This window comes from Macaca nemestrina, chromosome 7 (assembly GCF_043159975.1).
Source record: "Macaca nemestrina isolate mMacNem1 chromosome 7, mMacNem.hap1, whole genome shotgun sequence".
Lineage (NCBI taxonomy): Eukaryota > Metazoa > Chordata > Mammalia > Primates > Cercopithecidae > Macaca > Macaca nemestrina.
In genome coordinates this window covers 70,436,514-70,460,321 of record NC_092131.1, presented here as the reverse complement: position 1 = coordinate 70,460,321, position 23,808 = coordinate 70,436,514, and the positions used below count along the sequence as shown (strand labels likewise).

Sequence of the window (23,808 nt, the reverse complement as noted above, 5' to 3'; positions counted from 1 at the left end):
ACAGGACAGCAAGTATTCAGGTGATGGACTCAGCATTAGGTGGTTGAAATGACAGTAAACTATTAGGTTGAACCATATGAAATTGCTGTTTTTATAGGTAAAAAATGATCAGATCAGCAATTTTGTATGGTTTACCTTAATCCATTGCAACAGTTTGAAGAGGGACGGTGAACACCTGATCAGAGAATAATTTACAGTAAGACTGGCTGTGATAGAAAGAAATTGGACTACAGCTGAAAGAGGTTATATAGGGATTTTCTTTTAAATGAATGTTTATATGATGAGAGGAATGATCTAGCAGACAGAGAGAGAGATGGAAGATGCAAGAAGTAGATTTAATTTTTGTTGTTGCTGTTATTATTTTAGTGCTTTATTTTTTGTTATATTTTAACTTTTATTTTGATCAAAGTAATACATGAACATAGTTTAAAAAAATCATATAGTACAACTAGGCTTATTAAAGCAGTTCCTTGTCAAACCTTTTCACACCTCTCATTTGTACTCCCTAAAGACAACCACTTTCCAGCCTTTTAGTTATTTCATCTTATCTATGCCTTTATATTCTAAATCATATCTTAATGATACTAGTTTCTGACTCCCCTCCTCCCCCATTAGAGAAGATTTGTTGATTCCTATTATGGAATATAATGATTTATTGCTTTTACTAGCAACCACCTCTACCCATGGCACATGCACTTTCCTAGCTTCCCAATAGTAGCTAAGTATAATTTTTGATATCTGCAATATTATATTTAGGTAGATACCACAGGTAACATTTCCTTTCTCAAGTAGCTGCTTTTTCCTACAGTTCATGATTGCAAGCTTTATTTTTTTCATGAAATAATTTTCTATGTGTACATCACTAAGTTATCCCTAAACTCTTTATACACGTGTAAATGTCTTCTTAAAATATTCAGACATGCCAGGTAATCTCTCCTATTCTTTTTTTTTTTTTTTGAGACACTCCTCTTGGAACCCTTTGATCTCCTGGTATAATCAGGATTAATGGCCCTCTGGGCTTGCTGTTTAGCAGTGGCCCCGGCCTTTGCTTTCTTCTGTTGATTGGGTCCCATATCTTTCTCTTTCTTAATTTACTAACTCTACCAACAAAGGATACATGGGAAATATATATGACATGACGTGATGTGGCTCCTTTTTCATTTATTTGCGATGGGGCCTGAGTGGCCCTTTCATTCCAACATCCTTCAATTCTGGGAAATTTCCTTTTAAAATATTTTCCCCTTTGTTTTCTCAATTCCTACTTTCTATAACTTCTGTTATTTGGATGTTGGGAGTGTGGACTGATTGTCTTATTTTTATATATCTCTCCTATTTTCCTTTTTGTTCCCTCCTCTTCTTTTCTGAGAGGATATTTTCAATTTTATCTTCTTACTTTGCCTCAAAGTATTCATTCCTGCTAGCGTGTTTTATGTTTGACCCTTGCTGTCTTCTGCTGTGGTGTGGGAGAGATGTTACTGGACTGCGTGGAGGTGGATCTAGGGAGGCTGTTTTCAGTCCACTTGCACTATCAGTTTTGGAATTAGCTGCCTCCAATTCCTAAATCTTTCTGAGGTCTTATGATATGACTTGTTTTGCTTCTGGGTTTTCATTTTAGTAAAATGTAGTTACATTTCTTAAAGAGTTGTTGATAAAATAATAAAATATTTGCAAGACATTCTCTTGTCAATGTACTCATGTTTGTTGTTTTTAAGGTACACCTTTTTAATGTATTTATACACTGGCAACTTAACTACATGCATTACAATAGTCAGTCACAAGAATAAATAACCATCTTGTAGAATACATTTTGAGGTTCTTACTGTCTATCGAGTCATGTCCAAAGTAAACTTCCTTTTATATATTTGTCCCCAATTAGAAGAGTGTTTATTTAAAGCAATGTCTTCTTATAGTTAAAGCTTGTCTAAGAAAATTGTTTCTATAGATGCTTAATATAGTTTGCATGTGTGTTCATGCCCAAATCTCATATTGAAATGTAATCCCCAATACTGAAAGTGGGGCCTGTTGTGAGGGGACTGGATCATGGGGGTGGTTTTCTCATGAATGGTTTAGCACCACCCCGCGTGGTACTGTCTTTGAGATAGCGAGTGAGTTATTGTGAGATCTGGTTATTTATAAGTGAGTAGTTTGTAACTCAAAGGATAAATGCTTGAGGGGATGGATACCCCATTTTCCATGATGTGGTTATTTCCCATTGCCCCATAAATATATATACCTATGTACCCACAAAAATTTTAAAAATAATGAAAAAATATTAAAAGTATGTAGCACCTAACCCTTCACGCTCTTGCTCCTGCTTTTGGAATACGGTGTGGGTGTTCCCCCTTTGCTTTCTGCCATGATTGGAAGCTTCCTGAAGCCTCCCCAAAAGCAGATGCCACTATGCTTCCTGTACAGCTTGCAGAACTGTGAGCCAATTAAACCTCTTTTCTTATAAATTACCTAGTCTCTGGTATTTCTTTATAGCAATGTGAGAAAGGACTAATACAATGCTTTTTAGAAATCCTTTCTTTATAGAAAATATATTAAATGTAGCCTTAAGAAAATAGAAGTTAGAACTGACAGAATTATCACTCCGGGGGTAAGCAGCTCAGGGATAAATTTTTCTCCTTTTTAATTTAATCTCACGTTTTTAAGAGAAAATATATAGTTGATATCCAGACAAAATTCAAATTATTTTAAATAATAGCACTCCCAGAATATGGCCAAGTCAGGTATTTGAATCTTTGAAAAATGTTGTTTTCTAATGCATAAGGGATGATGTTAGGTTTCATAATCAATTTATGTTAATCTGAAGATTACGCTTTCCCATTTATCAATTTGTCCCTTCCATTATTTTTAAATTGATACTAAGTGCATGATTTTAGTACCCTGGGAATGGGTTTGGGAATACTGAGAGGGAGTTATTTTGGCTGCTTTTAGCATGTGCATTACAGTTACTGCCACTGACAGCTCTCGTTCCCCCAGCTGTCAAACTACTTGCTTGTCCAGTGTAGCAGGCCCAGAGATTTTGACACAAAGACTGGAAAAGCAAGAATTATGGCCAAATACCACCCTTGAATTATTATACTCTAAAGATAAATATTTATGATAAAACATAAATTGATAAATATATTTATCTAAATAGAGAAACTACAAAGACCCTAGAAGAAAATCTAGGCAATACCATCAGGACATAGGTATGGGCAAAGATTTCATGATGAAAATGCCAAAAGCAATTGCAACAAAAGCAAACATTGACAAATGGGGTCTAATTAAACTAAACAGCTATTCCACAGCAAAAGAAACTATAATCAGAGTAAACAGATAACCTACAAAATTGGAGAAAATTTTTGCAATCTGTCCATTGACGAAAGTCCAATATCCAGAGCTTGCCAGGAACTTAAATTTACAAGAAAAAAACAAACAACCCCATTAAAAAGTGAGTGAAGGACATGAACAGATACTTCTCAAAAGAAGACATATTTGTGACCAGCAAACATGTGGAAAAGAGTTCAACATTACTGATTATTAGAGAAATGAAAATCAGAACCACAATGAGATACCATCTTATGCCAGTTAGAATGTCTATTATTAAAAAGTCAAAAAACAACAGATGCTGGAGAGGTTGTGGAGAAAAGGCAATGCTTTTATACTGTTGGTGGGAGTGTAAATTAGTTCAACCATTGTGGAAGACAGGGTGGCAATTCCTCAAAGACCTTGAGGCAGAAATACCATTTGACCCAGCAATCCTATTACAGGATATATACCCAAAAGAATATAAATCATTCTACCATAAAGATACATGCATGAAAATGTTCATTGCAGCACCATTCACAATAGCAAAGACACGGAATCAACCCAAATGCCCACCAATGATAGACTGAATAAAGAAAATGTGGTATATGTACACCGTGGAATACTATACAGCAATAAAAAGAATGAGATCATCTCCTTTGCAGGGACATGGATGGAGTTGAAAGCCTTTATCCTCAACAAACTAACACAGGAACAGAAACCAAACACCACATGTTGTCACTGATAAGTGGGAGCTGAATGATGAGAACACATGGACACACTGAGGGAGAACAACACACAGTGGGGCTGGTCAGTGGGTATGGGGAGAGGGAGAGCACCAAGAAGAACAACTAATGGGTGCTGGGCTTAATACCTAGGTGATAAGATGATCTGTGCAACAAACCACCATGGCACGTTTACCTATATAACAAACCTGCACGTCCTGCCCATGTACCCATGAACTTAAAATAAAAGTTGAAGGGAAAAAAATGATGAATTAGCAAAATTAACCTTCAGCATCTTGAAGAAAAAGGGCTATGTGAGACGAACACAAGCAAGTTCAGCAGGGCCAAGCTGAGCTTGTGATGAACTGGCTAGTTAATATTTAGGGACTGTACCTCTCCTTAAGACCAGAATCACACTCTTTGTGATGAGATACTCAAACTCCAGGGCTGCACCAGGAACTGAAACTGACCTTAAAGCAGCTAAATCAAGCTTGTCCTCTCATGCACATGCCAGAGCCTTGATTTAGCATTACTTCTTTCCTGTCTTCTACCTCCAAAATACAGAGTTTACCCTATAGGAGCTAAATGAATATAGGATCACTAAACAACACATGAAATGATTCTAAGTGTAAATTTGATTTTAGATCATCCATCTATATTATACTGCAACTTGCAAAAGCAGTGATTTCCAGTGTTTCAGAGAGACCTTGGGTCCTATGGAGGGGTGAGGGCAGGAATGAGTGGATAGGCTGTGGTCCTTCCAGCAGCCTCTATCGGCCTTCACCTGATTGCAACATTCCCCATCGATCTACTTTATACACTGGGCTTCCAAGTATGAGTTTACTTGACAGATAGGTCCTACCACTTATAAAAGGTGAAAGTGGCCAGGCTCAGTGGCTTATACCGTAATCCCAGCACTCTGGGTGGCTGAAGTGCAGGGATCACTTGAGCCCAGAAGTTTGAGACCAGCCTGAGCAACATAGTGAGACTCTGTCTCAAAAAAAAAAAAAAAAGAAAAAGAAAAAGAAAAAGAAAAAAAATGAAAGCCATGGATGTAAAGTATAGTTTTAATATTCTTAATTTTCCAGTGTCATAGCAGTTTCCTGGAGCAATGCAGGGAGAGTGCCTGGTCAGGCCACTGAGGAGATTCCTTGCTTCTCTCAGAGGGTGGCTCTTTTGTCAAACTGCCCATGAACTCCTTTAGGAGAGAAAGGGATGGGAAGTAAGGAAAGATACCCTCAAAACCTGTTTGCTCAATCTGTGAAATTTATCCCCTTTTTGTAACATATTACCTATATCCTTTGAGGGGATAAGTGGGGGAAAGACAATTACCCAACCCTGTCCTGGTAATGTCCACAACAATTCAGGGCTCTCAAGGTTCCAAAGTTACACTGTGGGCTGGGACCAGGGATGCATTTTGACTTTGGTGGGCCTCAGGCACTTTTGCCTTTGGGGGCACTTTTTCCCATAAAAATACTGAAAAAAAAAATTTATGACTATGTTGGTATAAAAGTAAATATTATCCAGGCTGATTTTATTATTATATATTTATTATTACTATATGTATTTTTCTTCTGATTTTTTATTTTTATTTTTTAACTCATCCTCCATTATTGGACATTTATTACGTCTAATTTTTTACTTTTATAAACCACGCTGTTTTCTTTTGATTTTAAAAGAAATTAAAAATAAAACACTTTTGTGGGTCCTTAAAATATCACAGGCCCTAGGCACTGTACCTACTGAGTCTACTGGGTAAGTCAGCCCTGCTTGGGACAGGGAGATTAGGTTGGGGGAGGAGGACTCCTCTTCATGTCTTAGTGGGACAGTTTTAAGTTAATTGGTTCTTTCGTATTTCACTTATAGTACCCACATACTCATTTTCTGTTTCCCCGCCCCCTGTCCAGCACATTAATATTATGAATCACAAGTGAATGTCATGGGGTGGAACTGGAGACAGATCAGAGAGACGGAACCACATCCTTTCCCAGAAGACCAAGGTTTTCGTATGGGGCTCTGCTCATCAAGCTTAACTTCTTCATTGGTTGGGATGTTTTCCCAAGTGACTCTCCATTACTCATGCAAATGAGATTTTGGAAAGTCTGTCCCATCAGACTTTGTCAGACATGCCCAAACATGTTCAAATCCCAGTTAGACTCAAGACAGGGCTCCCTATATTTGAAAAACGTTAGGGTTATTTTTATTAATCTTTTCCTTTGATCTGTAAGAATACCTTTAAAAGATGAAGAATGAGAATAAGGGGTGTTTATAAGTAGATATTCTTATTTTCACTGTCTGTGCTTTAAGTTAGGCTCTTATCAGCCTTCACTTGGATCCTTACAGTATCTTCAGGACCAACTTTCAGTTTTTACCCCCACTGAAGTTTATTCACCAGACATTAGTATTAATTTATTTTAAAATTTGGCTAGGGCTGGGCATGGTGGCTCACGCCTGTAATCCGTGCGCTTTGGGAGGCCGAGGCAGGCAGATCATGAGGTCAGGAGTTCGAGACCAGCCTGGCCAACATAGTGAAACCCCATCTCCACTAAAAATACAAAAATTAGCCGGACATGGTGGCACGTGCCTGTAGTCCTAGCTACTTGGGAGGCTGAGGCAGGAGAATTGCTTGAATCTGGGAGGCAGAGGTTGCAGCGAGCTGAGATCATGCCACTGTACACCAGCCCTGGTAACAGTGTGAGATTTCCTCTTAAAAACAATTTTTTTTGGCTGGATACCTCCTGACTGCAGGATATAGTCTAATTCCAAACTATGGATGGCATAGAGGGTTCTTCATAATTTGACCTTACTAGCATTTTTTTTTTTTTCTTTTTCCTTCTAATTTATTCACCAGTTGTATCAGTCGGTTAATGCTATGTAACAAACTCTCAAAACTAAGGGCTTAGTACCAAACAATATTATTATAGCTCTCACCTTTGTGGATTGGCTGGAGTCAGCTAATCTAGGCTGGGTTCTATTCTGGCTGGAGACTTTAGCTTGGTCAGCTCTGTTCCATGTGGCACATTGAGACCAGGGACCTCCATGCACTTTTATCCCCCTGGAACTAGTGAATTGACTAGGCATGCACTTCTCATAGTAACAGAAGAAGTTCAAGAGAGCAACCTGCAAGCTGTTGAGTCCTAGGGTAGGAATTGGTGCATCATTACTTTTGGCCCATTTTACTGGCTAAAGCAATAAAATGAATAAATCCAGAGACACATGGTTACATCCAGAGTCAGGAGGCAGGAAAATAAACTTTGCTTCTTGACAGAAAAAAAACTGCAAAGTCACATGGCAAAAGGTGTGGATAGAGTGAGAGGTGAAAAATTGAGGCCGTTAATACAAAATTTACCACACCAGCCATCCACTGAATTTTAAAATTTCCTGAACACACCATGTCTGTTTATGAAAGGGATGATAAGGACTCATTCCAGGTGACTGAGTCATGAGGAACCTTGGAAAGTTTATTATTGCTAAAAGACTGTTGTGGTGTCTCTTGCTTCTTGGTTCTTTGACTTCTTTGGTTCTTTCCTCACTGATTCTGTTAATCCAGACAGCCTTTCCATACCTCCTACATAATAAGAGTCTGTTTCTGATGCTTCCAACTGAAAACCTTGACTGAATACCTTGATAACTTGAATAATCTCATTGCTTCTGCCCAAAGATTGTCTCTCTTGAGAAGTGAGAGAAGGGAAATGAAAGAAGTGAATAATGTGGTAAATATTTCCATAGCTTCGTATAAATGAAATTAATGGATTAATTTCCCTTTTGAGGCCGGGCGCGGTGGCTCAAGCCTGTAATCCCAGCACTTTGGGAGGCCGAGATGGGTGGATCACGAGGTCAGGAGATCGAGACCATCCTGGCTAACACGGTGAAACCCCGTCTCTACCAAAAAATACAAAAAACTAGCCGGGCGAGGTGGCGGGCGCCTGTAGTCCCAGCTACTCGGGAGGCTGAGGCAGGAGAATGGCGTAAATCCGGGAGGCGGAGCTTGCAGTGAGCTGAGATCCGGCCACTGCACTCTAGCCTGGGCGACAGAGCGAGACTCTGTCTCAAAAAAAAAAAAAAAAAAAAAATTCCCTTTTGAATTAGAATCTGGCTGTGAGCAAAACCATGTTAGAGCACCAAATAAGCACACAACCACAGGGCTCATCACTACCCCTTGGAAGTACAGCTGGGGATGAGGAGTGAGGGAGCCAATGGGAAGATGCTTTCCATCCTAACCCTGTTTGAGTACAGTAAGTGGCACATGTGCACCTGCCTCAGGGGAAGAGAAAGGATCTGAAAATCAATCTAAGGAGTGTTTCTCTACTTGCAGTGCTCTTTGAATCCACTGGACACATTTACTTTCTACTTCTCTCTTAAGAACTATTTTAAGGAAGTGCTGCCTTCTATTCTAAATATAATATTCCCCTCCCTTGCCCCAACTCCTTGGTACAAGTTTACTTTGTGCTTCTCTTATGACATGCATTATTGTTATTTATCTACACATCAATATATATGTTCATCTAGGCTGTGACTACCTAAGTGATCATAATAGACTTTTGCCTTTCTATTTTTAGTAGGATGGATCAAATGAATGCTGAATTTGTTTTATAAGACCATAAACAATCTGGAAGCAAGATTATTTATCTTTTGCTTTTTTATCCTTCACATCACCTCATATAATTCCTTGGACTTAGTAGTCACTCTATAAATAAATATTTGTTGAATGATGTAAACAAAAATATGCTTACTCTTGAGGCTCTGAATTTTATTATTGAAGTATTTATTTATGTTATTAAATCCTCTGTGAGATTAGGAGGCTTAAGAGAATATTCTTATGGATTCTTCTGAAAATTTATCATTTCCTCTCCCAGATCCATATGAGAAAAATTTGGAAGAGGTGGAATTTAGTATGGAGAAGAGATAACTGATGGCTGATTATTAATGCTCTTTCACAGGTGATATGAATCAATCACTCTTCATCTTAATTAGGGAAGGTATATGTATTCTCTAAAATACAAACATAGGTTAGATGTTATTAAATATATATTTCTGTTTGTTAGGGGACTTATAGAGTTTCTCTCGTTGGCTTTGTTTAATAATAGGACAAAGAACTATGTTCTTGGTGTGGGCTTATGATGAGTCCTGCCTCTAGAAAGCTCTTTAATTTTCTGTAATTCCATATTTTTCACAAATACTGTAGAAATGATACATGGAATGTGTCTTTCAAAGTTACTGACAATATAGTGAAATGTTAGATGATTAAATATATTTCCTGATATTTGGGATAATTATGTGGGACAAAGGAGGGCATATTAAGTATTACACAGTATGTTTAACACATGTACTTTGTGTTTTTCCTAAGGATCTAGTACAAACTACCTCACTTTTTTTTTTTTTTTTTTTTTTTTTTTGAGCCTCCTTCTATTGTCCAGGCTATAGTGCGGTGGTGTAATCTTGGCTCACTGCAACCTCCACTTCCTAGGTTCAGGCAATTCTGGTGCCTCAGCCTTCCGAGTAGCTGAGATTACAGGCGTCCACCATCATGCACAACTAATTTTTGTATTTTTAGTAGAGACAGGGTTTCACCATGTTGGCCAGACAGGTCTCGAACTCCTGACCTCAAGTGATCAGCCTGCCTCAGCCTCCCAAAGTGCTGGGATTATAGGTGTGAGCCACTGTGCTGAGCCAAACTACCTCACTTTTTAATGGGTTTTGTAAAGCAATAGATATCTTTTAAGAAGGCTAAGAACAATTACACAATAATAGGTAATAATGAAGAAACACATACCTAAATAATAAAAATTATGAGATTTTGAGATTTTAGGTTCTTTAGGAAATGCCATGAAATATCTGAAGAGCTAGAGTTTTAGAGCCTTTTTAAAGTTATTTATTTCTGTGCAACAAATCACCCCAAAATTTAGCAGCTTGAAACAATGAACATTTATTTCACACAGTTTTTGTGGGTGGGGAATCTAGGAGCAACTTATCTATGTAATTCTAACCTGTGGGGTTGTGTCAAGTTCTTGTCTGGGGCTGCTATCATTTGAAGACTTGATTGAGACTGAGGGATCTGCTCCCAGGATGTCTCAGTCATAAGACTGGCAATTTGGTACTGGTTGTTGGCAGCAGACCTCCCCATAGGACTGCTTAAGTGTTGTTATCACATGGCAGATGGCTTCCCCTAGAACGAGTCATCTAGAGAGGGCAATGCGGAAGTTGCCATATATATTTTTTTGAAATAGCCACACACTGTAATTTCTGCTATATCTTATTGATTACACAGGTCTGTCCTATTCATTGAGGAGGTGACCATTCAGGAGGTGGGAATCATTGGAGATCATCTTGGACAATGGTTACTAGAGCCTTTTTGAAATAAGATCTGCAAGTGGTACTACAAATGTTTTTGTTGAACGCCAGGATAGGTGAACACATATTAATTTGTTGAGTTTTATATTAGTTAGTATTAGTTAACATTTTTGAGTGGTTTTACAGTAGAAAACATTTAAGAAAATTAATGGAATTTATTATTTGATTCAGGAACAGCAAAAACAGTGTTTTTGAGATGTAGCGTCATTTGAGAAGGCATAACAAATATGTTTTCATCCTTCCTCAGTTATATGATTTGGCTCTGTATCTCCACCCAAATCTCATCTTCAATTGTAATCTCACATGTCGAGGGAGTGTCCAGTAATCCCTATGTGTTGAGGAAGGGAAGTGATTGGATTTTGGGGGCGGTTCTCTCATTCTGTTCGTGATAGTGAGTGAATTCTTATGAGATCTGATGGTTTTATCAATGTATTTTTTTCCTGTGTGCTCACACTGTCCTGCTGCCTTGTGAAGAAGGTGCCTGCTTCACCTTCCACCATGATTGTAAGTTTCCTGAGGGCTCCCCAGCCATGCAGAACTGTGAGTCAATTAAATCTCTTCACAAATTACCCAGTCTCAGGCAGTTCTTTATAGGAGTGTGAAAACAGACTAATACACTCAGTTTGTGTCTTGGGAATTTTAGTTTTATGGAATACTGTTGACTAAATAAACAAAGAGGCATATGAACTTTCAAAAATCATTGATATAGATGCATAATTATTTTCATGTGGTCTTACATTAAAATATGGGATAAGAACTGCATTTCCCCTCCCTCCATCCCTTGACCCAGAACCCAGCTCTTCTTCACATTTATTTTTCACTAGCATAACTAAAACTGGTGCATTCTCTGACATTGATACTCTTATCCTCTTCTCTCTAAATAAATTAGATTCCTATTGAACTTGGAGCCTGTGCATAATAATTACGCTTGATTAAATTCAGTGCTTTGCATTTTGAAAAACATTATTCCTAGTCTGTTGTTTTCATCTCTCTAACTAACTGAAACTTCTTGAGAGAAAGAATCTTGACTTATATTTCTCTTAGATTCCTAGCCTTGGAGTGCTGTGGCACAGTGCTGCTTGCATAGCTCCTCATAACTCACTCAACAGTTGGTATGTAATTCAAAGGGGTGTTGTACCTGAAATATCAGATGCTATAACCTAGAATCAGGCATATTAACTTAGATTTCTCCATAGCCTTCTGAAACAAAAAGTCTGGATTTTTTTGTTGTTTTTTCTAGTATGAATGTCAAGGAATAAAGAATGGTGCATTGCTCAACTATAGGCTTTATCATATTCTGGAAATATTTTTTCTGGTTGCATTGCATCTGTTTTGGACGACCTGATTTAAACAAGCTTTTCATGAATGCCTCATTTTTTTTTTTTTCTAAAAGCACTGTAGTTTTCTTTCATAGGGTAGCTATCAGAGAAGTGATATTATAAAAAGTAGAAATTTTACTTGAAACCCAATAATGTTATGTTTCTGGAACTACTGTAGTTTTTGAACAGGTTTAAGTAATGGATTATGTTCTGTTAGGACTTTGTGCAAAAGATTCTGTACACATTTAGTTATAGATAGTGCCTGGAGCAATTTTGATGTTTAAATTTATATGGTAGCTGTTCAAATTCCATTTTTTTTTCTTTTTCAAATTACATTTTTAGAGCCAACAGGTCTATGGAATACAGGGTCCAGTCACCCAGAACAGTCATATAAATGTTTAATTTAAAGAGTCACAAGGGGTAAGAATGGATGTCAAGCAGCCCTGATACATTCTTGTGCCTGTAAGGAGGATTCCACAGGCCAGCGCCATCAGGGTTTTGCCTGCAGGAAGCAAGAGAAAGTTAACGCAGATCAGGACATTTTTTCAAGAAAGTAACCTGTGTGGATAAATATTGTTTAGGGCCATACAATGCCTTTTCTTTCCTTCTTTCTAAACCTTGAACTTTACAGTAAGTTATCTAAAGGCAGTGCAGCTTGACTAAGTGCTGATGAAATCATAAAAGGGTATATTTTAGAAACACTCTTTTGGCCCATGCTATTTGGGCCAGTGTCATTTGGGGAGAACCTGGATTGCATGACGAAGAGTAGAGGGCAGCTGTTGTCTCTACTCGTTCTTTTAATGATGATTGAGAAAATACTGGGTCTGCCTAACAGGGCACAGGAACACTGCTGCTTCTGTTGCTGTCCATCTGCTTGAAGCAGTTTAGGGGAAAGACCATGTGGTCTGTTTGTTTTGAATACTAAACAGCACCCTTTAAGCCTCAAAGCTTTGGTTTCAGTGTCTGTGAAATTTGGGCGTCCTTCGGGTTTTATTGATCCTTCAAGGTCCTTCCAGCTTGGACATTTTGGATTCTGTTACATACTGCTCTATGAAACACATTAAAAAAAATGTATCCAGGATTGTGAAGCTGGACCCCTTAGAGCTTTATAAATTTTCAGTTGTTTGTGGAGTTAAAAAATTTTGTTTAATACTTTGGCAGACTTGTGGAGAATGTAGAAATAAACTACTAGTTACAGTTTATAACTCAGGGAGAACGGTAGAATTAATGCACGTTAAACAAAATACTAATTGTATTACTTAAAATTTTTCTTTTTGATCTTTTTTTCTTAGTCCAACATCCAAATTTTCTGATTCAAGTCAATTTTTATGTCTCAGTCAATTGTTTTTTGTTTTCCTCACATTTCCTAAGGCACTGTTTTGCTAGTTTATAATTTTTGTTACTTTTAGGATTTTGTTCCTTGTCTCATTTTCTAAATTTCTGAGTTTGGTTTTGGTGAATTGATTTTCTGTCTGAATAACTCTACAGATTATTTTGGGAATTTTAGGTATATAGTAGTACCTCTTCAAGTAACAGTTATGTGGTTAGCTCATTTCTTATAATTATGTTCTTTTCTGTTTCATATCTAGAATTTCCAGTATAATGTCAAATTATGATGGTGCCAATAGGGATCCTTATTTTGCTTTTTATTTTAACATGAACAAAAACTATTATTATGTATAAGACACTTTCTGTTTGCATGTATTATATCATTTAATCCTCATAATAAGCATATGAGGTATGTGCTAATATTATTCCCATTTTACAAAATTGAGAGGTTGAGTAATTTGCTTGAGAATATCCTAAAGTGACCGAGTCAAGATTTGAAACCAAAACCTAAGCATGTGTGCTCAACCATGTTATCATTCCACCTTCCATGTGATTTTCACTTGAGAGTACCATGAAGATCATTGTATGTTTGTACATTTGACTTATAAATTTATGGATTTCCTAATGTTGAATAAATTGCATTATTTTTACTCTCACCTGTTACCTCTACATCCATTTGTGTTCCTTTGCTATTAAACTTTAGATCCAACACTAACAAAATTATTGTTGTCAATAAAACATTTTTTTACATTACATGTCTTTTTTTTTTTTTTTTTTTTTGAGACGGAGTGTCTCTCTGTTATCAGGCTGAAGTGCAGTGGCGAAAGATCTCGGCTCACTGCAACCTCCGCCTCCCTACGTGTCTTTTTTAAATGTCAAGTGTGAAGTTTATTTCTCTGGCTTTACTAGACTATAGACAAACAAAAATAAATCCTTATGTCATTGGGTTGGGCAATGTAGTAACTATCACGTATAAATTTTACTGCTATATTAGTTAAAAATGTCTAAGGAGCAGGGAAATGACATTTGTTGTGTACCTACTATTTTCAAGTGCTCATCATATCCAATTACTTTTTTTTTACACTGAGGTGAATTCACATAATGTGAAATTAACAATCTTACAGTACACAATTCGGTGGCATCAACATTTCCATTGTTGAGCAGCCATCACCTTCATTTAGTTTCAAAACCATTTCATCCTTCCAAAAGGATACACTATACACATTAAACAGTCATTCGCCATTCTCCATACCCCTCAGGCCCTGGCAACAACAATTTGGCTTTGTTCTCTATAGATTTACCTATTCTGGATGTTTCATATAAATGGAATCATACAATTTATGACCTGTGGTGTCTGGCTTCTTTGAATTATCATAATGTTTTCACGATTCATCCAGCATCGTGGCATACATCAGTACTTCATTACTTTTGTTGGTTGAATGGTATTCTATTGTATGGATATACCAAATTTTGTTTATTCATTCATCCATGAGTGGACATTTGGCTTGTTTCCACCTTTTGGCTATTGTGAATAGTGCTGCATCGATGTACAAATATCTATTGAAATACCTACCTTCAGTTTTTTTGGGCATATTCCTAAAAGGGAAATTGCTGGGTCAATTGGTAATAGTATGCAAGTTTTTGAGGAACCTCCAAACCTTTCCAGTGGCTGCACCATTTTACATTCCTGGTAGCAGCGTACAAGGATTCTAGTTTCTCTGCATCCCAGTAAAGTCTTATTTTCTTTTTCTTTTTTTTATTGTAGCCATCCTAGTGAGTATAAAGTGGTATCTCATTGTGATTTTGATTTGCATTTCCCTGATTATTTGTGTTGGTCATCTTTTCATGTGCTTGTTGGCTTTTGTATATCTTCTTTGGAGAAATGTCAAAAATACTTTGCCCATTTTTTGACTATATAGAAATGAAAATTTGTTGTCTATCTCCTGTGATTATATCTTCACTTTCGCCAAATAATTCACAGAGTTTTATAATTCACAACAGAGAATTAGTGCTATGACTTCCAGAATATTCTTCTTGTATGTTAGTGTCAAAACTCTTTCAAAGGAAAGAATACTAGACAATTTTCTGTTGCATGGTGATATTAATGACAGTGACTCTGAGACTAAAAAACTTGCTTTTCTTGTTTGGGAAATGCTTAATTGAGAAATGCCAAAGTTGTTGACACTAAAGAATGATTAGTTAGAGGATCATGGTCAGATAGTGGTGGCCAGGACACTTATGACTAGTAGGAAGAGGGAGGGAGTGAAATTCTTAAGCTGAATAATCAGGGTATTTCCTTTGAAGCTTCTTTCTGTTGTTTTTTTCTGCTTTAAAAACTGCTTGTGTTATTGCCAAAGAGTATTATTAACTTCAAAGCCAGGAGTCCATTGCCCATTTTTAATTTTTTTGGTCTTTTTGTTGACTTCTAAGACTTTCTTATATATTCCTAATATTAGACCCTTGTCAGGCAAATGATTTACAAATATTTTCTCCCATTCAATGGGTTACATTTTTACTTTCTTTTTTTTTTTTTTTTTTTTGAGGCGGAGTCTCGCTCTGTCACCCAGGCTGGAGTGCAGTGGCGCGATCTCGGCTCACTGCAAGCTCCGCCTCCCGGGTTCCCGCCATTCTCCTGCCTCAGCCTCCCGAGTAGCTGGGACTACAGGCGCCGCCACCACGCCCGGCTAATTTTTTTGTATTTTTAGTGGAGACGGGGTTTCATTGTGTTAGCCAGGATGGTCTCGATCTCCTGACCTCGTGATCCGCCCGTCTCGGCCTCCCAAAGTGCTGGGATTACAGGCTTGAGCCACCGCGCCCGGCCCTACATTTTTACTTTCTTCATAGTGTCCTCGATGCACAGAAGTTTTAAATTTGGTAAAATTCAATTTGTCTATTTTTTCTTTGGTTGCTTATGTTTTTGTTGTTATATCTAGGAAGCTATTGCCAAATCCAAGGTCATGAAGATTTATTCATATGTTTTCTTCTAAGAATCTTACAGTTTATAGGTCTTACATTCAGGTATTTGACCCATTTTGAGTTAATTTTTATATATCATATGAGATAGGGGGCCAACTTTATTTTTTTTGCATGTTGATATCCAGTTGCCCCAGCACCATTTGAAGAGTATATTTGTTTCCCATTGACTGTTTTTGGCACCTTTGTCAAAAGTTGATTGACCATGGGTTGGATGAGTTTATTTTTGGACTCTCACATTTATTCCATTGATCTAGATGTCTATCCGTATGTTAGTATCACACGTTTTGATTGTTGTAGTTTGATAGTAAATTTTGAAATAGGTAAGTGTGAGTCCTCCAGTTTTATTTTTCCTTTTCAAGATTGTTTTGCCTATTCAGGGGAACTTTCGATTCTATTGACTTTTAGGATCAGTTTTTCTAGTTTTGAAAAAAAGGCCCTTGGGTTTTTGATAGGAATTGCAAAGAATCTGTAGATAGCTTTGGGGAGTCTTCCCATCTTAACAATATTAAGTCTTTCAATCCATGGACATGGGATGCCTTTCCTTTCATTTAGGACTTCTTTAGTTTCTTTCAGGAATATTTTATACAAGTCTTGTGCTTTTTTGGTTGAATTTATTTCTAAGTATTTTATTCTCGTTTATGGCATTTTAAATGGAATTGTTTTCTTAATTTTGTTTGTAGATTGTTCATTGTTTGGAAATAAAACTTATTTTTATATAATTTCCCTGTACCCTACAACTTTAGTGAATTAGTTTATTAGCTCTAGTAAGTTTTTTTGTATTCTTTATGATTTTCTGTATATGTGTAATCATATTCATTTACAAATAAAGATATTTTTTAGAATTACTGGTTTTTATTATTCTGATGACAGTGAACTTTGGGCAGTGTTCTTTGTGTGTTTCTGCTCAGAGGTCATTGAACTTAGGGGGTTTGTAGTTGTCATGATATTTGGAAAATTTTTGGCCATTTGTGTGTCAATGTTTTCAGTCACTCTCCATATCCCTTTCTGGAGCTCCAATTAAATATATGTTTGACTGAGTATTTGTTCATTTTATTTTAGTTTTCTTTTGCTCTGTGGTTCATTTGGCATGGTTACTGTTGATAAGGCTTCAGGTTAACTGACATTTTCTTCTGCAATGTCTTTCTCTTCTGTTAATGCCACTCAGTGAGAATTTTATTTTAGATGATGTATGTTCTATCTATAGATGTCACATTTAATTCTGTTTCTTAAGTTTGCTCCTCTTTATGCTTACATTTTTATTTAATGTTGAACACTTATAATATTTATATTAGAAGTTTAAGATCCTTATTTGCTAATTCCAAAATGTATGTCATTTCTGGGTCTTTTTGTATGATTTTCATCCTGGTTATGTATCACATATTTGTGCTTCTTCATGTGACCAGCAACTTCTGATTGGATGTTGGACATTATGAATTTTGCATTGGGTTTTATTGACTTCCTTTAAAGAGTGTTAGAGTTTGTTATGATAGGCAGTTAAGTTACTTGAAGAGCAGCTTGATTTTTTAAAAGAATTATTTTAAAGCATTGTTAACGTCCACAAAAGTCTTTACTCAGGGGTTAATTTAGCATTACTACTAATGGATGATCCTTTTGGCCTTTATAATTAATGTACCATGTATCTTCCATGTCTGGTGGGAGACCTAATGAATTCCAACCTTGTGTGAGCTCTGGGAATTGTGGCTTACAGCTCCTTGGTAATTGTTTTCTTCCCTGGCAAGGTTTCTTTGTCTAGCCTCATGGGTTTCCCCATTGCATGGGCAGACTTTCAGCCAAAGACTCAAGGACCCTATGCCGATTTCTGGAGCTCTTTGTCTGTGCAGTGCTCTCATCTCCACACTGTTCCTTACAAACTCTAGCCCCTTTGTCCTCCTCTCATCTGATTTCTGTCTCTTCAATTTAGTAAGATACTTGGGCTCTGTTTGGTTTCTGCCTTTTTGTGCCATGTTCTGGAAATTGTGTCAGGCAGAAATCAGGTAATTGTAACTCTTACCTAGTTTCCATTCTCTGTCATCACAGTTCTGCACTGCCTGTTGTCAAATCCTAAAATAGTTGCTGTAATATTTTGTCCAGTTTTATAGTTATTTATAACCAGAGGACAGAAGTAGAAGCCAATGGCCTGAATTAGATCCTTTTAATAAAGCAAATAAAAAGTAGAAAAATAAGAGTTTTAAGGTACAATGGGAGTTTGAATCTTGCTATTGACATTACTAAAAGGCTAGAAGAAAAAGGGACCTTAAAAATTCATGTAGGCCAGGCACAGTGTCTTATGGCTGTGTAATCCCAGCACTTTGGGAGGCCAAGGAGGAAGGATTCCTTAAGACCGTGAGGTCAAGATCAGCCTGGGCAATGTAGAGATACCCCATCTCTACAAAAAAGCAAAAACATTAGTTGAGTGTTGTGGCATGCACTTGTAGTCCATGCCACTCAGGAGGCTGAGGTGAGAGGAACGCTTGAGCCCAGGAGTTTGAGGTTACAGGGAGCTATGATTGCACCACTACATTCCAGCATGGGTGACAGAGCAAGTCTGTTTCAAAAAAAAGTCATGTTATTGAATGCCTATTTAAAAAGTATTAAGACTGAGGGGAAGGAAAGCAAAATAATGTGCCTGTTGATGCCTGATTTGTGGCTTTACAGTTTGGATGGACAGAACCTGGGTCTCTTTATACCTAGATCATTGTTAGTAATTGGAGTGTACTATCTTCTTGCCATTTCAACTGAGTAGAGAGTATATCATTGCAATTGTCACTAGCTGTGGTAAAAATGATACTAACAGTCCATCCGGTGAGGTTTTAAGCATATTCCTTCTTGCCCTTGGTTGCATTAAATTTTAGTTTTGATTTTATCTTTCTTGTGCAATGTTTTATAGAATCTGACTTAATAGCATTATTTTATAGCATCTGACTTAATATTACCTATCTTGTTAAATCTAAAAATATATTTATAGAGACCAGCAAAAAGCCATGAAATTGAAAACATAGATAAAAATATTTTTTATTTATTTATTTATTTATTTATTTATTTTTTAAACAGTTTCCCTCTTGTTGTCTAGGCTGTAGTGCAATGGCATGATCTCAGCTCACTGCAACCTCTTCCTGCTGGATTCAAGTGATTCTCCTGCCTCAGCCTCCCAAGTAGCTGGGATTACAGACATGCGCCACCATGCCTGGCTAATTTTGTATTTTTAGTAGAGATGGGGGTTTTACTATGTTGGTCAGGCTTGTCTCCAATTCCTGACCTCAGGTGATCCACCCACCTCGGCCTCCCAAAGTGCTGGGATTACAGGCATGAGCCACCACACCCTGCCTTTATTGTTTTTATTTATTTACCATGTGTTATTGACTACTTTATATTTCTCTATTTCTCATTTACTAGCCGAATTGACTAGCATTTTAGTATAATGAATAATGTGCCTCAATGATTTAAAAAATTTGCATCACTTTGCTTCCTTTTCTTATTCAAGGATATTTCTTTAATGGGAAAAATGTACCGCAAAACATCAAGTATGCAAGCAGAAACACCTGAGATACAAGCAGAGCATAGATTCCAGATGGGTGCTGAGGAATCACAAACGGTAAAGCTTTAATAAAAATCCTCCTTGCCTCTGTTAAAGTAACAGCATGCTTTCTGTTGCTTGAATGTTTATATAGAGAGTTAAAAAAATTTCTCTGATGTATTTTAGAAGTGTGTTTACCTGTGAGAACATCTAACTCGATACCACACTGGGAGTCTTGGGCCATTTTGGCTCACTGTTGCTGGCTACCATGGACCTTCTGAGCTAAGGCCCCAAACTCTTTTTAGAAGGGGAAGATTTTAACAATTCTGATTTAGAGACATTTAGATCTAGAAGGTAGTTGGATAATTAATTAAAAATTGTTAGCTTCTAAGAAAGCATTACTTTTGTCTGTATTCAGCTAGAAGAATTGTTAAAAGCATTGCGAGGGAAGAATTTGGTTGAGAAATGTGGACAGTTGGTGACAGAAATTTGTTGTGGAAATAAATATTTCTTTTTATCCATCATTGGTAAAATAACCATTGGATTCAAAGCAATCTGGAACATATTCCTTGTGAATGGGAAGTGTCTCCCAGTGTATAGAAACTCACATTTACATAGAAAAGTGATAACCTGATGGTCAGTTCCTCTACAAAGAATTCATAAAATGTTACCATTAAATTACAAGCTCCTTTGGTTCCTGAAAATATGACCCCTGCATACATAAAATTGTGATCATATTTCATTTTTAGGTTAGCATATCATGTTCAGAAAGTGCATGGAATTTTTTCTTTTCACAAAAGCCATGAATCCTGTAATATTAGAGTTACCCCAAATGGTTGAACTCCTAGAGTTTGAGATGCTTTCAGGCCATATCTTTTTCTCCTTTGTATTCTTATTACTAGCCTCATGACCCAGCATGAGATGGTACTAGTAGCCCTTTGTAATAGTATGTGGATATATCAATTAGGAAGCCTTACCATATATGCTGTGGACTTAAGACTGACATCTAGGGTAGCTGCCTCTAGTTGACACTGTTTACAAACAGATATCAAACCTTCTGACCTTGACGCCTCTAACAGGTATAGTAAACTGAAAATACAATATCAGTGAGGTTTAGCAAAATAGAAATCTTCATTAATAGAATAAACTTAATACCATTCACTACATTCATGTAAAGTATAAGGAAAGATACCATTTTGAAGGAAACTGTGAAAAAGGCCAACAATCAGGTATCTAGCTTAGATACCATCTTGATTATTTAAAATAAAGAGTTAAACAAAAATATTAATTTATTTGTAATTCTGCTGGAACCATTCCCTAAGCATTGACATTTACAGGCAATCACTGGACCTCTTCTGGCCTCTGGCTTTTTATAAGGAAGCTGACCCACTTCTCTAGAGGTAAAATACTTTTCGACTTGGTACCTGGTCATGGACGCTTCCATCCATCCCTCCTGCCCTCAGACATCAGACTCCATCTTCTTTGGCCTTTGGACTCTTGGACTTACTCTAGTGGTTTGCCGGGGGCTTTTGGGCCTTTGACCACAGACTGAAGGCTGCCTTGTCAGCTTCCCTGCCTTTGAAGATTTTGGACTTGGACTGAGTCACTATTGGCTTCATTCTTCCTCAGCTTGCAGAGGACACACACAAAAACTAAATACAAAAAAAGATATATCCCTCGTAAAGATGTGAGTCAAGCCAATGGAGTGGCTGAATGGCTCCCTGCTAAATATTCAAATTTAGCAGTTAGATGGGGTCATGTAGCTGTGGCCAATGGGGTGCGAAGGAAAGTGATATGGTCACTGCTCTGTGGTGACCATAAAAGCTGTGTTTTGGTGTGAAGGAACTACAACCTGGAAGCAGCCTAGATGGCTGAGCTACCATAAGAAGTATGCCTGCCCTAAAGAGCCACTTTGATTTGTAGTCAACACACTGTCCCAGTGTGTTGAACCACTATTTTTTTTGGTGGGGGGGGGGCGTAGTTGGGCATAGCCTATCCTGATGACCAGTGACAAAAATGAAGCTAAAAAAGTTTAAGTAACTTGGCTAAGGTCAAACATCTATTAATTAACAGATCCCGGATTTGAATTCAGTCCCATTTGGTTAAAAACATGTTCTTAATCTTTCCATAACACCATCCAGTAGCTTTATAAAAACATGAGCTCCTGCTTGATGACTTGTGATATGGGAAAAAAAAAAAAAAAAAACCAACATGAGCTCAAGATTAAAGTTCTATTTTACAAAATTAAATTTCTTGGTCTAGCTATACCTTCTTGCATAACAAAGAAAATTTCATAGTATTTGGTATTGTATGCCATCTTTTACCCATAACAACTGTGGGGTAGCTGTAGTTTTGAGACAAGGGCTGAGGAAAATAATTTGCCAGCGTTCACATTTTTCTTAAATCAATTTGAGCTTCTCTTTCTAAATCTTCAGAGGAAACTTATCACCTGTGCTTAGTTTCAAGCGTGCATTTTCATATTCATCTTGTTGTCAGATAGAATCTGTTGCATCACTGAAAAGCCTAGAAGGACCAATTAAAAAAAAAAAGCATTCTCGCACATTTACTTTTTCCAACAGAGTATGCATAAGGAACTTCCTGAAGCCATGTCAAGTATTCTCCAGATTGAACAAGAGGATATAGAATGGGGAACCTCAGAAGTAGAAAGCACAGTATTTAAACCTCAGGAAATTTTGCAAGTTCAGCCAGCAGAGGAATTAAGTAAACCTTTGGAAGATGGACAGCCCACAAGTGATTCAAAAGAAGCCAAGCGGGTGTCTTTAACGGTAAGAAACTATTTATGTTGGAAACACCTAAGAGTTATGAGAATTGAGGATGTGCAGGTGTGAAGAATTGGCCCAGGCAAGGACCAAGGTATGGGGCTGGGGGTGGGGGTGATGGTGTGTTCACTCTGAAAAGGGGACCTCAGAAGTGCAAGTTGCCCATTTAGGAAAAGAGAACATGTTTTTTTGAGGATTTCTAGTGTCAACCCTAATTGCAACTCTGAGGAAAGAAAACAGATTTTCAAGGAGGGAAGGAATTTTTAGGTCTTTTAGAAATTGGCCAAGAATCTTCTAGTTACCATCTCGAGGAAGTCAGGAATTATAGTGCAGGAAATAGAACTTGGTGAACTTCATAGCTTTTATAACGTTTTACCTCATTTAGGTTCATACTAACCCCTGGGTCTTTCTCTACTGTGAGAATGTTTACAAGATTCATTTTATCTATTGTTTACATAATTTTTTAATCATATTTGCACATCACCCTGCCTTTACAGTAGGGTTTAAGTTTCCTCTTATCCATGGCTTTACTTTCCGAGGTTTTAGTTAGCTGTGGTCAACTGCAGTGTGGAGATAGGTGAATATACATAGGACAGTAAGATATTTAGAGAGAGAGAGAGAGAGACCATATTCACATAACTTTTATTACAGTATGTTATAATTGTTCTATTGTATTATTAGTTATTGTTGTTAATCTTATACTGTGCTTAATTTATAAATTAAATTTTATCTTCAATACGTACGTATGGGAAAGAGCATAGTATATATAGGGTTCAGTACTATCCAAGGTTTCAAGCATCCACTGGGATTTGGAACATATGCCTCACAGATAAGGGAGGATTGTTGTATTAATTCTTTTCATTTATGTGAGTCACTTTTTTACTTAAATAAATTTATTTAAAAATAGATATATTATTAGCATTTAAAAAAAGGCCCTTTTCCTTGAACCACAGCATGTCATCTTGATTATCAACAGAAATCCTCTCCCAAACTGATTCAGATGGATGCCCCTTCTTGGGTAAACAGCCTTTCTGGTCAGTTCTTCTACTTCTGCGCCTCCCCTCCCCACCAATGATTATGTTCCTACTACGGTTCACTGAGGTCAACTGGCAATTACTCGTTCTTCAATTTTTGCTGGAGACTCCCAATTCTGAAACCTGGGATTTGTCTGTGGCCTTCCTCTTCTCTTGCTGTTTACATATAAATCAATCTCCAAGGCTTGGAATTTCCCAAATGTTATTGCTTCTATATTTTTCTTCTCTTTTCTAGTTACCCCATCCTAGTCTGGGTCCTGGTGACCTTATGTCTGAATTAATGCAGTGGTTATTCTTCATTTCTTAAGCCCTGTTTTCTCAGGTTTATCCTGTATGACACTAGCCTATTGGTCTTCCACGAATAACAGGTAATAAGGAAGATCCACAAGTAATAGTTGACCAGAGGAAATACCCTACTGCTTTCAGGGACAAGGGTCTTATCCTGTGGTTGGTGACTGACCCCATCAGTCATGCCCTTTACAAAGC

At 37.2% G+C, this 23,808-nt stretch overlaps 1 protein-coding gene across 13 annotated transcripts in view; it reads left to right on the top strand.

Moving 5' to 3' along the window:
* The window catches only part of LOC105478007 (tetratricopeptide repeat domain 6), a 253,314-nt gene that overhangs the window by 58,867 nt on the left and 170,639 nt on the right, over positions 1 to 23,808 (top strand). For all 13 annotated transcript variants that reach the window (XR_003017162.2, XR_003017159.2, XM_011734967.3 and 10 more), the window contains 2 exons: positions 19,476 to 19,586; positions 22,088 to 22,294. Coding sequence is in view for 11 of the 13 variants with exons in the window: in XM_011734967.3 (XP_011733269.2) it covers positions 19,476 to 19,586; positions 22,088 to 22,294 (318 nt within the window). In the remaining 2 variants the exon portion in view is untranslated. The remainder of the gene's footprint in view (positions 1 to 19,475; positions 19,587 to 22,087; positions 22,295 to 23,808) is intronic.